This window comes from Salvelinus alpinus, chromosome 1 (assembly GCF_045679555.1).
Source record: "Salvelinus alpinus chromosome 1, SLU_Salpinus.1, whole genome shotgun sequence".
NCBI classification, from domain to species: domain Eukaryota; kingdom Metazoa; phylum Chordata; class Actinopteri; order Salmoniformes; family Salmonidae; genus Salvelinus; species Salvelinus alpinus.
The window spans coordinates 96,296,257-96,309,704 of record NC_092086.1 but is presented as its reverse complement, the minus strand read 5'-3'; the positions used below and the strand labels follow the sequence as shown (position 1 = coordinate 96,309,704).

General features: G+C 43.6%; 1 protein-coding gene across 1 annotated transcript in view; it reads right to left on the bottom strand.

Annotated features, from left to right (window-relative positions):
• The window catches only part of LOC139535481 (roundabout homolog 1-like), a 286,286-nt gene that overhangs the window by 249,986 nt on the left and 22,852 nt on the right, over positions 1–13,448 (bottom strand). The window contains exon 2 of the mRNA XM_071334917.1: positions 5,735–5,862. Coding sequence (XP_071191018.1) covers positions 5,735–5,837 — 103 coding nt within the window. The 5' untranslated portion in view covers positions 5,838–5,862. The remainder of the gene's footprint in view (positions 1–5,734; positions 5,863–13,448) is intronic.

The window sequence follows — 13,448 nt, the reverse complement described above, 5'->3', positions numbered from 1 at the left end:
GTGGGTTTTTGTTAGTCCAGTCGCCTCTTGAGGATTGACCACAAGTTCTCAATGGGATTAAGGTCTGGGGAGTTTCCTGGCCATGGACCCAAAATATCAATGTTTTGTTCCCCGAGCCACTTAGTTATCACTTTTTCCTTATGGTAAGGTGCTCCGTCATGCTGGAAAAGACATTGTTTGTCACCAAACTGTTCCTGGATGGTTGGGAGAAGTTGCTCTTGGAGGATGTGTTGATACCATTCTTTATTAATGGCTGTGTTCTTAGGCTAAATTGTGAGTGAACCCCACACATGAATGGTCTCAGGATGCTTTACTGTTGGCATGACACAGGACTGATGGTAGCGCTCACCTTGTCTTCTCCGGACAAGCTTTTTTCCGAATGTCCCAAACAATCAGAAATTGGATTCATCAGAGAAAATGACTTTACCCCAGTCCTCAGCAGTCCAATCCCTGTACCTTTTGCAGAATATCAGTCTCTTTTATGTTTTTCCTGAAGAGAAGTGGCTTCTTTGCTGCCCTTCTTGACACCAGGCCATCCTCCAAAAGTCTTCGCCTCACTGTGCATGCAGATGCACTCACACCTGCCTGCTGCCATTCCTGAGAAAGCTCTGTACTGTTGGTACCCCGATCCCGCAGTTGAATCAACTTTAGGAGACGGTCTTGGCGCTTGCTGGACTTTCTTGGGCGCCCTGAAGCCTTCTTCACAACAATTGAACCGCTCTCCTTGAAGTTCTTGATGATCCGATAAATGGTTGATTTAGGTGCAATCTTACTGGCAGTAATATCCTTGCCTGTGAAGCCCTTTTTGTGCAAAGCAATGATGATGGCACATGTTTCCTTGCAGGTAACCATGCTTGACAGAGGAAGAACAATGATTCCAAGCACCACCCTCCTCAGCATGACAGAGTGATCTCCAGCCTTGTCCTCGTCAACACTCACACCTGTGTTAACGAGAGAATCACTGACATGATGTCAGCTGGTCCTTTTGTGGCAGGGCTGAAATGCAGTGGAAATGTTTTGGCGGGATTCAGTTCATTTGCATGGCAAAGAGGGACTTTGCAATTAATTGCAATTCATCTGATCACTCTTCATAACATTCTGGAGTATATGCAAATTGCCATCATACAAACTGAGGAAGCAGACTTGTGAAAATTAATATTTGTGTCATTCTCAAAACTTTTGGCCACGACTGTACAAGTCCTGGTATTCCGTCTGGCACCGCGGCCTAGTGAATGTTGACCTGTTTAAAGGTCTTACTCACATCGGCTGAATAGAGGGTGATCACACAGTCGTCCGGAACAGCTGATGCTCTCATACATCTTTCAGTGTTACTTGCCTCGAATGGAGCATAGAAGTTATTTAGCTTGTCTGATATCCTCGTGTCACTGGGTAGCTCTTGGCTGTGCTTCCCTTTGTAGTCTGTAATAGTTTGCAAGCCCTGCTACATCGGACGAGTGTCGAGGCCTGTGTAGTACGATTCGATCTTAGTCCTGTATTGGCGCTTTGCCTGGTTGATGGTTTGTCGGAGGGCATAGCGGGATTTCTTATAAGCTTCCGGGTTAGAGTTCCGCTCCTTGAAAGTGGCAGCTCTACCCTTTAGCTCAGTGCAAATGTTGCCTGTAATCAATGGCTTCTGGTTGCGGTATGTACGTACAGTCACTGTGGGGACGACGTCCTCGATGCACTTATTGGCAAAGCCAGTGAATAATGTGGTGTACTCATCAATGCCATCGGAAGAATCCAGGAACATATTCCAGTATGTGCTAGCAAAACAGTCCTGTAGCTTAGCATTTGCGTCATCTGACCACTTCCGTGTTGCGCGAGTCACTGGTACTTCCTGCTTTAGTTTTTGCTTGTAAGCAGGAATCAGGAGGATATAATTATGGTCAGATTTTCTTCTCCTCTTGTTGCACATGTAACATGCTGCTAAAAATGTGGTAAAACGGATTCAAGTTTCCCTGCATTAAAGTCCCCGGCCTCTAGGAGCGTCGCCTCTGGATGAGCATTGTCTTGTTTGCTCATGGCTTTATACAGCTCGTTGAGTGCGGTCTTAGTGCCAGCATCGGTTTGTGATGGTATGTAGAAAGCTACGAAAAATATAGATGAAAACTCTTGGTAAATAGTGTGGTCTACAGGTTATCATGAGATACTCTACCTCAGGCGAGCAAAACCTTGAAACTTTCTTAATATTTGATTTTGCGCACCAGCTGTTACTGACAAATAAACACAGACCGCCACCCTTTGTCTTACAGGAGGCAGCTGTTCTGTCTTGCCGATGCACGAAAAAAACAGCCACTGTATAGTTTCCATGTCTTCGTTCAACCACGACTCGGTGAAACATAAGATATTACTGTTTTAATGTCCCGTTGGTAGGATAGTCTTGAACGGAGCTCATCCAGTTCATTCTCCAATGAATGCATGTTGGCCAATAGGACGGATGGTAGAGGCAGATTTCCCACTCGCCCCGGACCTGCGTCCCCTGTATCTGCGTCTTCTCTTCACGCGAATGACAGGGATTTGGGCCTTGTCGGGTATCTGGAGTAAATCCTTCGGGTCCATCTCATTAAAGAAAAAATATTTGTCCAGTTCGAGGTAAGTAATCGCTGTTCTGATATCCAGAAGTTATTTTTGGTCATAAGATACAGTGGCAGAAACATTACGTACAAAAGAAGTTACAAATAACGTGAAGAAACACACAAAATAGCACAGTTGGTTAGGAGCCCGTAAAACGGCAGCCATCTCCTCCGGCACCATTAATTAGCTTCATTTCTCAGAGATCAAATTATACTTCAACAAAAGAATGTTACAGGAATGCTATTCTTATCTTTTTCTAACTACAGAAACAATTTCAGATCGTGGGTGTCATGGCTTGCTGAAATTACATGGAACGATCCTACAGGGAACAACAGAAATTCGTTAAATTCGCTCCATTATCAATCTCAACCCTCCCCCCCAGGTTATGACTTATAGATTCTCTTACCATCCTGCAGCCATATTGTTTGAGAGGACCATGGGTGACCCTTTGGTTACAAACTTCCATCAACAGCAGGCTGCTGGCACAACTAATTTAACATGTCAACGCTTACAAGCTGGCCTTTGATTACACTTCCTAATTGGACTTCTCGCTACCAGCCCCCCAGCACTGTACCATCATTACAACACACAGTCAGGAAAGTCACACTACCCACCATGTATTACAGTCAGGAAAAAATACCCTCTGTTCCAACTTCACATAATCAGAACGAACCTCAGAGGTTTCTCTTACCAAACAGTGCAGTTAATTAGTATTCAGGTAGGCTACACCAAGACTCAATAACTACTGTACTATTTTATAAAACGTAGGCCAGAACAATTGAAATACCCTCGACATCTGCATCTAGAGACTACCTTAGGAGCCTTTATTTTTCTACAATTTCCATTAGGATGGCTGACCACCCCTGTAACTCCAGCCCTCCCCTCACACTGCTGTCTCTGTGAAGGAGAACACAAGGAAATATTCCATCCACACAATTACCAGGACACCAGCCAAGAGACGCACATATAAATCAGCACAGACTCCTCTGGAAAGCAGGAAAAATTATGAATGTCAAGCCCCTTTTGATTTTAAATGGCTTTGTCCTGGATGCCCACAATGCAGTGGACATTAGCCGTTTCCAGTGGTAGGACGGCATGGACAATGACCCAGTGCCAATGGCAATAAGGAACATTCTTCTGTCCCTGAGAGACCAATGAGCATTATGTCATTAGTGCTCTTGACATTTTCGCTTATAATGCTCTAGCATGGGGATCATTCAGCAGCGGGTCAGCTCATATAAAATGTACTTGGCCTCTTAAGGCAAATGTGGTTCCAATCTTTTGGCCCCTTATGTAAAGAGTGTGCTTGTGTTTATTTATACGTATCCAGGACAACTTACCAAAATGCCAGTCAGGTGACTTACCCCTCTATTCCCCAGGGTGGATGATTGTGAACACACCCAGTAGCAGTGGTCACTGTGGATGCCTGAGTGATGTCTCTCTCCATCAGTGATAGACAGACTGTCATGGCCACTATGGGTGAACTGTGATCTCTGTGCTCTGACCTCTGATCCCTGCTCTGGGGAACCACATCCACTTTCCCTTCCCTTTCCCCCAGCTCAACAGGCTCAGCTCATCACAGAGAGGCTGAATAGCTCTCCATCATTAATGAACACTGTCTTCTGCATTAGCCTCTCAACTTTCAAACATCTTCAAGACAGCCTGCTAGGCTCTTAGACACTCCCTGGAGGACCATTTAATTGCTTTGTTACCCGACCAATATATATATACACTACCGTTCAAACGTTTGGGGTCACTTAGAAATGTCCTTGTTTTTGAAAGAAAAGCACATTTTCTGTCCACCTTACAAGTCCTCAACTGGCAACTTCATTAAATAGTACCCACAACACACCAGTCTCAACGTCAACAGTGAAGAGGCGACTCCAGTATGCTGGCCTTCTAGGCAGAGTTGCAAAGAAAAAGCCATATCTCAGATTGGCCAATAGAAATAAAAGATTAAGATGGGCAAAAGATCACAGACATTGGACAGAGGAACACTGCCTAGAAGACCAGCATCCTGGAGGTGCCTCTTCACTGTTGACGTTGAGACTGGTGTTTTGTGGGTACTATTTAATGAAGCTGCCAGTTGAGGACTTGTGAGGCGCCTGTTTCTCAAACTAAACACTCAAGTGTACTTGTCCTCTTGCTCAGTTGTTCACTGGGGCCTCCCACTCCTCTTTCTATTCTGCTAAGAGATAGTTTGCGCTGTTCTGTGAAGGAAGTAGTACGCAGCGCTGTACCAGATCTTCAGTTTCTTGGCAATTTCTCGCATGGAATAGCCTTCATTTCTAAGAACAAGAATAGGCTGACGAATTTCAGAAGAAAGTTTTCATTTCTGGCCATTTTGAGCCTGTAATCGAACCCACAAATGCTGATGCTCCAGATACTCAACTGGTCCAAAGAAGACCAGTTGAATTGCTTGTTTAATCAGCACAACAGTTTTCAGCTGTGCTAACATAATTGCAAAATGGTTTTCTAATGATCAACTAACCTTTTAAAATTATAAACTTGGATTAGCTAACACAACGTGCCATTGGAACACAGTAGTGATGGTTGCTGATAATTGGCCTCTGTACACCTATGTAGATATTCCATAAAAAATCAGCCATTTCCAGCTACAATAGTCATTTACAACATTAACAATGTCTACACTGTATTTCTGATCAATTTGGTGTTATTTTAATGGACAAAAAATGTGCTTTTCTTTCAAAAACAAGACATTTCTAAGTGACCCCAAACTTTTGAACGGCAGTGTAGCTGAAGTGATGCATATAGTCACTTCAACTTTGTCTAAGATTGTTAACAATAGTATTTCATTGTCATTGACAGAGCTTGCTAACTAATTAATGGTGCGAAGTAGAGGCAAATTCAGATGTCTCTCTCTCGCACGCACGCACGCACGCACGCACGCACGCACGCACGCATGCAATGACCAAGGAGATCTCACACTCTCAACCCAATACTAAATAGACAGCCTCAGTACTCTAGGATTACAGCTATGAAAGACCCATGACTGATAACAAAACTGCCAAGATAAGCAATCATACACAAGCACTTGTACAAAAACAGGTGCTAGTCTCTATCTGCACAAGGGAAGGTAAATTATATTACCAATGGCAAACAGTAGATCGATGAGGAGTGTTGTGTTGTGGAATCTTACCTGGAATGAGGGCTCCTTCCTGCAGTTCTGATTGGATGATACCGAAGAGCATGGCGACAAGGAGAGCCGTGACAACTGACCACATGACGCGCATGGTTCTCATTGGTCCAGCATCCCCTTTAGTGATCCTATACAGAGACACAGAGGCAGGGATCAAACAGCAAATACTGATATACTGTAGATAGATACAGGTGAGCGAGAGAGAAGAGAAAGAGAGAGAAGAGAGAATGAAAGAAAGAAAGAAACAAAGAAAGAGTGAGTGTGAGAGAGAGACACATGTATCGACCATTACTCTAAGTGAAAGTCAAATCAGTAATTGCCAGTAATACAATCATCCACTGAATAAAATAACTGTTACTATGGATAGACAATGAGTAAGCTACACAGTATAATCTGCTTTGATGATATCGGAGAACAGATAAAAGGGTATTCTTTCATCAGATATCGCCCAATCAAGTCATTAAAAAGGAAAGTGTTGAACTGAATGACATTTTCACTTTCTAGAGCCTTTGAAGCTACTTTGAAAATAATAAAACACATCACTGGTGAAAACCTGCTGATATGAGTGTGTTTTCTATGACTTCATTTTCCTAAGGCCCCACCACATGGAAAGAACAAGCGAAGAGCCACTACAGAGGATGGGAAAGCAGACAGATGGGCTTTGCTCTGAAGCTTAACCAATAAACGCTACAGTTGCATTCGGATTAGGTCTGCACTGCTCTTTGATCCAAACGACACACACTCTGACAGGAGACCAGATTAATATGTGCCAGTGCATTTGATTAGGGTTGCAAAGCTACATGTTAATTTACCAAAGTTAACGGAATCTTCAGTAATTTTGGGAATTAACAAAAAATCTATGGCAATCTATCGTAACTTTGATAATTTATACTTCAATAACTTAAAACAAATGTATTCATATATAGTATTAATGTATTATCTATGTGTCCATATTGTCCATGAGTTTCTAGTATATAGGCTATTTTCTCTTGAACCGTATAGTCTAATTAATAAAATATATATATATATATATATTTCACCTTTATTTAACCAGGTAGGCTAGTTTACAACTGCGACCTGGCCAAGATAAAGCAAAGCAGTGCAACACAAACAACGACACAGAGTTACACATGGAATAAACAAGCATACAGTCAATAACACAATAGAAAAAAAAGTCTATGTACAGTGTGTGCAAATGAGGTAAGATAAGGGAGGTAAAGGCAATAAATAGGCCATAGTGGCGAAATAATTACAATTTAGCAATTCGTTCCAGTCATTGGCGGCAGAGAACTGTAAGGAAAGGCGGCCAAAGGAGGAATTGGCTTTGGGGGTGACCAGTGAAATATACCTGCCGGAGCGTGTGCTATGGGTGGGTGCTGCTATGGTGACCAGTGAGCTGAGATAAGGTGGGGCTTTACCTAGCAAAGACTTATAGATGACCTGGAGCAAGTGGGTTTGGCAACGAATATGAAGCGAGGGCCAGCCAACGAGCGCATACAGGTCGCAGTGGTGGGTAGTATATGGGGCTTTGGTGACAAAACGGATGGCACAGTGATAGACTGCATCCAATTTTCTGAGTAGAGTGTTGGAAGCTATTTTGTAAATGACATCGCCGAAGTCAAGGATCGGCAGGATAGTCAGTTTTACGAGGGTATGTTTGGCAGAGTGAAGGATGCTTTGTTGCGAAATAGGAAGCCGATTCTAGATTTAATTTTGGATTGGAGATGCTTAATGTGAGTCTGGAAGGAGAGTTTACAGTCCAACCAGACACCTAGGCATTTGTAGTTGTCCACATATTCTAAGTCAGAACCGTCCAGAGTAGTGATGCTGGATGGGCGGGCAGGTGCGGGCAGCGATCGGTTGAAAAGCATGCATTTAGTTTTACTTGCATTTAAGAGGAGTTGGAGGCCACGGAAGGAGAGTTGTATGGAGGTTAGTTAACACAGTGTCCAAAGATGTGCCAGAAGTATACAGAATGGTGTCGCCTGCGTAGAGGTGGATCAGAGAATCACCAGCAGCAAGAGCAACATCATTGATGTATACAGAGAAGAGAGTCGGCCTGAGAATTGAACCCTATGGCACCCCCATAGATACTGCCAGAGGTCTGGACAACAGGCCCTCCGATTTGACACACTGAACTCTATTTGAGAAGTACTTGGTAAACCAGGCGAGGCAATCATTTGAGAAACCAAGGCTGTCGAGTCTGCCAATAAGAATGTGGTGATTGACAGATTCGAAAGCCTTGGCCAGGTCGATGAATACGGCTGTGCAGTAATGTCTCTTATCGACGGCGGTTATGATGTCGTTTAGGACCATGAGCGTGGCTGAGGTGCACCCATGACCTGCTCTGAAATCAGATTGCATAGCGGAGAAGGTTCGGTGTGATTCGAAATGGTCGGTAATCTGTTTGTTAACTTGGCTTCCGAAGACCTTAGAAAGACAGGGTAGGATAGATATAGATAACATTCTCTTATCTGTTTAGCTATGTTTTTCTCCCACTGGTATTATTTCCAAATTACATATTTTTTATTTTCTGTACAGTGTCTCTCTACTATCACTTTTGGTGTATCTATTTTTCCACTGTACAAAACATTGTAAATATTTGAAAGAATAGAGCGCTCAGAGAAGTCAGAGATACATTATTTTAATTTAGGGTGAATCTTTTCTGTCCTAGATTCAGGGCTGACACAGTAATTGTATAGTCATTTAACCACTGTGAAAATAAAATGAAATGACCGTTATAATCATTAAGAAACTGCAAGTTGTCTTTCAATCATCTCTCTACTGTCTTGAGCTCACACTCTTGCTAACGAACTTGAAACATTGTATAAAGGTCTGGCCTGCACTCTTGCTAGAAGGTGTGGGGTGATCATGTGAGTCAGATAGAAATCAACTTTTGTCATCCCTTTTCCTTTGGTCCTTCACTCAAAAAAGTTTTGGTAAGTTGTTGGTGTTGGCAACAATTACTGTGTTAAGTGAGTGGAGGCGAGCAGATTGACTGTGGTGCCGAGAATCTGCCAGTGGGTGCCAAGGCATCCCAGGAATCTGGCCTTTCATGAGAGAATGTGAACCAGGAGAGAGCAGTTTTTTCCACAGATGGCTGATCAGTAAAACCAACTGGCTGCTCCTCTTCTACACCCTGGCCATGTCACTGTGGCTCACACTACCCAAGGAAGAGGTAGGAGGGGGAAGGGGATGTTTGGCAGGAAAGTGAGCATGCATTATTTTCCTACAAATCAGCCTGAGAAATTGATTTATCAAACAGGAGATTGTGTCATGGCAGCAGGAGGGTGCCAGAAAGAAAGATGACATGCAGTGGGGTGTGTTTCTGAAAACGCATGCAAAATGACAAAAGTAAGCTGCTAGGTGACACACAAATATATTGAGGCACACAAACATGTTCACACTCAGACTTGGGTGCACACACGCATGTGTGCACACATACAAACACACACCATACTTCCTCTGAGGGAACATGTATCAGCTGTAGCATTGCAAAGGGAGGGTATATTATTGGAAACTTTTGAAGTTTTCCAGTAAACTACCAGATTTTTTTTATTTTATTTTATTTTTTAAATGTAATCTATATTAAGACATCTAGTAGCCCTTTTGGGTACTTCAGATTTTCACAGGTGACTCTAATAATCTCTGGCACTTTGTGTGGCCTTATCACATGTAAAATCTATTAAATCATTTATATAAGATATTTGTTTAAAAAAAATTATAACAAAGCTGTAAAAAATTGTCCTAAATATTAACCATCAACTTTACTATGAGTGTTTAATATGAGGGTTTCAGCATGAAATATCCTTTGTATAAACTACATGACCAAAAGTGTGTGGGCACCTGCTCGTCGAACATCTCATTCCAAAATCATGGGAATTAATATGGAGTTGGTCCGCCTTTTGGTGCGATAACAGCCTCCACTCTTCTGGGAAGGCTTCCACAAGATGTTGGAACATTGCTGAGGGGACTTGCTTCCATTCAGCCACAAGAGCATTAGTGAGGTCAGGCACTGATGTTGGGCGATTAGGCCTGGCTCGCAGTCGGCATTCCAGTTCATCCCAAAGGTGTTTCATGGACTTGAGGTCAGGACTCTGTGCAGGCCAGTCAATTTTTTCCACACCGATCTTGACAGACCGTTTCGGTATAGACCTCTACTTTGGCAGAAGGGCATTGTCATTCTGAAACAGGAAAGGGACGAAACTGTCGCCACAAAATTGGAAGCACATGATCGTCTAGAATGTCATTATGCTGTAGGATTAAGATTTCCCTTCAGTGGAACTAAGGGGCCTCCTCCACCAAACTTTACACTTGTCACTATGCATTGGGGCAGGTATGGTTATACTGGCATCCACCTAACCCAGACTCGTCTGTCAGACAGCCAGATGGTGAAGCGTGATTCATCACTCCAGGGAACGCGTTTCCACTGCTCCAGAGTCCAATGGCTGCGAACTTTACACCACTCCAGCCGAGGCTTGCCATTGCACATGGTGATCTGAGGCTTGTGTGCGGCTGCTAAACCAAGGAGACCCATTCCATGAAGCTCCCGACGAACAGTTCTTGTGCTGACGTTGCTACCAGAGGCAGTTTGGAACGCGGTGGCGTGTTGCAACCGAGGGAAGACAATTTTTATGCGCTTCAGCATTAGGTCATCCCGTTCTGTGAGCTTGTGTGGCCTACCAGTTCACAGCTGAAAAGTTACTGCTCCTTCCTAGACGTTTATACTTCACAATAAAAACACTTACAGTTGACCGGGGCAGCTCTAGCAGGTCAGAAATTTGACGATCTGATTTGTTGGACGATACCACGATGCCACGTTGAAATTCACTGAGCTCTTCAGTAAGGCCATTCTACTGCCAATGTTTGTCTATGGAGACTGCCAAACATACCCTCGTAAAACTGATCATCCTACTGATCCTCGACTTCGGTGATGTCATCTATAAAATAGCCTCCAACACTCTACTCAACAAACTGGATGCAGTCTATCACAGTGCCATCCGTTTTGTCACCAAAGCCCCATACACTATCCACCATTGCAACATGTACGCTCTCGTTGGTTGGCCCTCGCTTCATACTCGTCGCCAAACCCACTGGCTACAGGTTATCTACAAGTTTCTGCTAGGTAAAGCCCTGCCTTATCTCAGCTCACTGGTCACCATAGCAGCACCCACTCGTAGCACGCGCTCCAACTGGTCACCCCCAAAGCCAATTCCTCCTTTGGTCGTCTTTCCTTCCAGTTCTCTGCTGCCAATGACTGGAACGAACTGCAAAAATCTCTGAAGCTGGAGACTCATATCTCCCTCACTAGCTTTAAGCACCAGCTGTAATGTTCCCGCACTGACTGACCTTCATGTCCTACACTGCGCTCCTCTCACCAGGCTTTCACTCCATGGGAGACCGAGCTTTAAGCAGTGCAGCTCCCCAACTCTGGAACTCCCTCTCCATGTCAGAACATCACTATCAGTGGCCGCCGCACCACCTACTTGTTCAAGTGAGCACATCATAACAAGGTGAGTCCAAAAATGTCTGACATGTTGCTGCATAAATGATGGAATTTGCCATGGAGCTATATATACTGTAGCTAAGAAAGTAATACTAAGTGCATGTTGTGTGTGTAGTAAGCTGTTAATAGCCCATGTGCCTCACACTAATAATTAGTTTTTTTTCACCTGTTAATTTTGCATACTGTTCTGACTTGGTGGTGCAGGTAGCCTATAAAACCTGATTTTGAGAAATGGAATTGTAATGAATACGATGGAAAACAGAGTGCTGGTTTCAAGCGCAGGGCGCAGCAGGTGTTTATTACTAAAGGACCACAGGAGGAGGCAGGTAGCTGGGTCCAGGGGCAGGCAGAAAGTCATACACAGGGACTCCAAAAAGGTAACAGTACAGGCAGGGAAAAGGCTAATAGCGTATGAGGCTGAATGAACTGTTTCGCTGCCAGACAAGGCTCCACTGATAGCCAGGTGTAGCGGGTGTTGGGACTGCTGTTGGAACTCTGCTGTTGGCACAGCTTTATGTAGGCCCTAACAGTTTGTGGGCATCGTTTGTCACTGTTATAGTGCAATTAATGTATTGTTTAGTGTTGTTGTGTAGTGACTTTGCTTGCATGCATCCCACTTTTTTTTTTGCCCCACCAAGATTTACAAGCCAAAACCGCCACTGATCACAATTCATACCAGGTCGCAGTTGTAAATGAGAAGTTGTTCTCAACTGGCCTACCTGGTTAAATAAAGGTGAAATAAATAAAATAAAAATACACATATTGCACACTAAAGACACACCTCTTCACACAGGCTTACCCAGATTCTCTGTTGTCTTAGCTTTCATCATCTGTCTAGTTCACTGTCATCGTGTTTAGTGTTCTCCATGGTTAGTCTGTCCGTATATTTAGTGTACTTTTAGTTACTTACTTATTTTAAAGGTGCAATATGCAGAAATTACTCCGCCATTTCTTAAAATTCGAATAGTTTGCCTAATTTTAGTTTATGTCAATTTACTTTGGTTGTCGTGAAAAGCCCTTACAACAAAATGTATTATTATTATTAGGAGACAGGTAAGGATTAAATGGTTCAGCATTATCCCCAGCGTCTCATTACCATAATGAGTTTACCTGCCACCACTACCACCAGAGAGCCTGAATCATGGAGGCACTGTTCCTCCACTACACAAACACACGACAAGCATGTGTAACCGATGTGAAATGGCTAGCTAGTTAGCGGGGTGCGCGCTAATAGCATTTCAATCGGTGACGTCACTCGCTCTGAGACCTTGAAGTAGTTGTTCCCCTTGCTCTGCAAGGGCCGTGGCTTTTGTGGAGTGATGGGTAACGATGCTTCGAGGGTGGCTGTTGTCGATGCGTGCAGAGTGTCCCTGGTTCGATCCCAGGTAGGGACGAGTAGAGGGACGGAAGCTATACTGTTACACATGCACACCACATAGGCAAATGCCTACACACATACAGGCACACAAAACAGATGTCTGCACACAGCAAGGCCTTGTCCATGCTGATATCTATCTAACATGTACATGTCTTACAATATCTCACGAGGTTTACATGCAGAATCCCACATCAGGTTTCAAATACTGTATATAATGGGATTTTTTGCTCTTTTATTCATGTACTGTATACTCATGCATCAATACTGGTTTAGGTGTTCAACATCCAGTTGCAGATTGAGTAAAACAGGGATGTGGATTATCCATTCCTCCTACCAGTCATGTGACAGGGGGAAGCATCCCCTCTTACTCCCTAACAGATTGCCAATATCAGAGAGCAGGAACCCTCACTACACCACAGCAGAGATCACATGTAGGCACTGGGGCGTGAAGCATGGAGGAGAATCAGCTTTTTCACTTCAGTGCCTTCACTGTTCCCCCTCTCTCACCCTGGCTTGATCCAAAACCACAGCAGAGACCGATACATCTCAGCCCTTTAATATGGTAGAATGATCAGCAATCATAAGGTCAGGGGCCAGGAAATATCAAGGATTTAGTTTCAACAAAACCATATGAGCTTTAGGAGATACATGGATGTGACACCCAGCAGAAAACATATCAGAACATTAAAAGACCTATATCAGCAGATATTGAACAGAATGGCACCGGAGGGGATGCCGTTTTACGGGCTCCTAACCAATTGTGCTATTTTGATTGTTTTTTCGCATTGTTTGTAACTTATTTTGTATATAATGTTGACGCTACCGTCTCT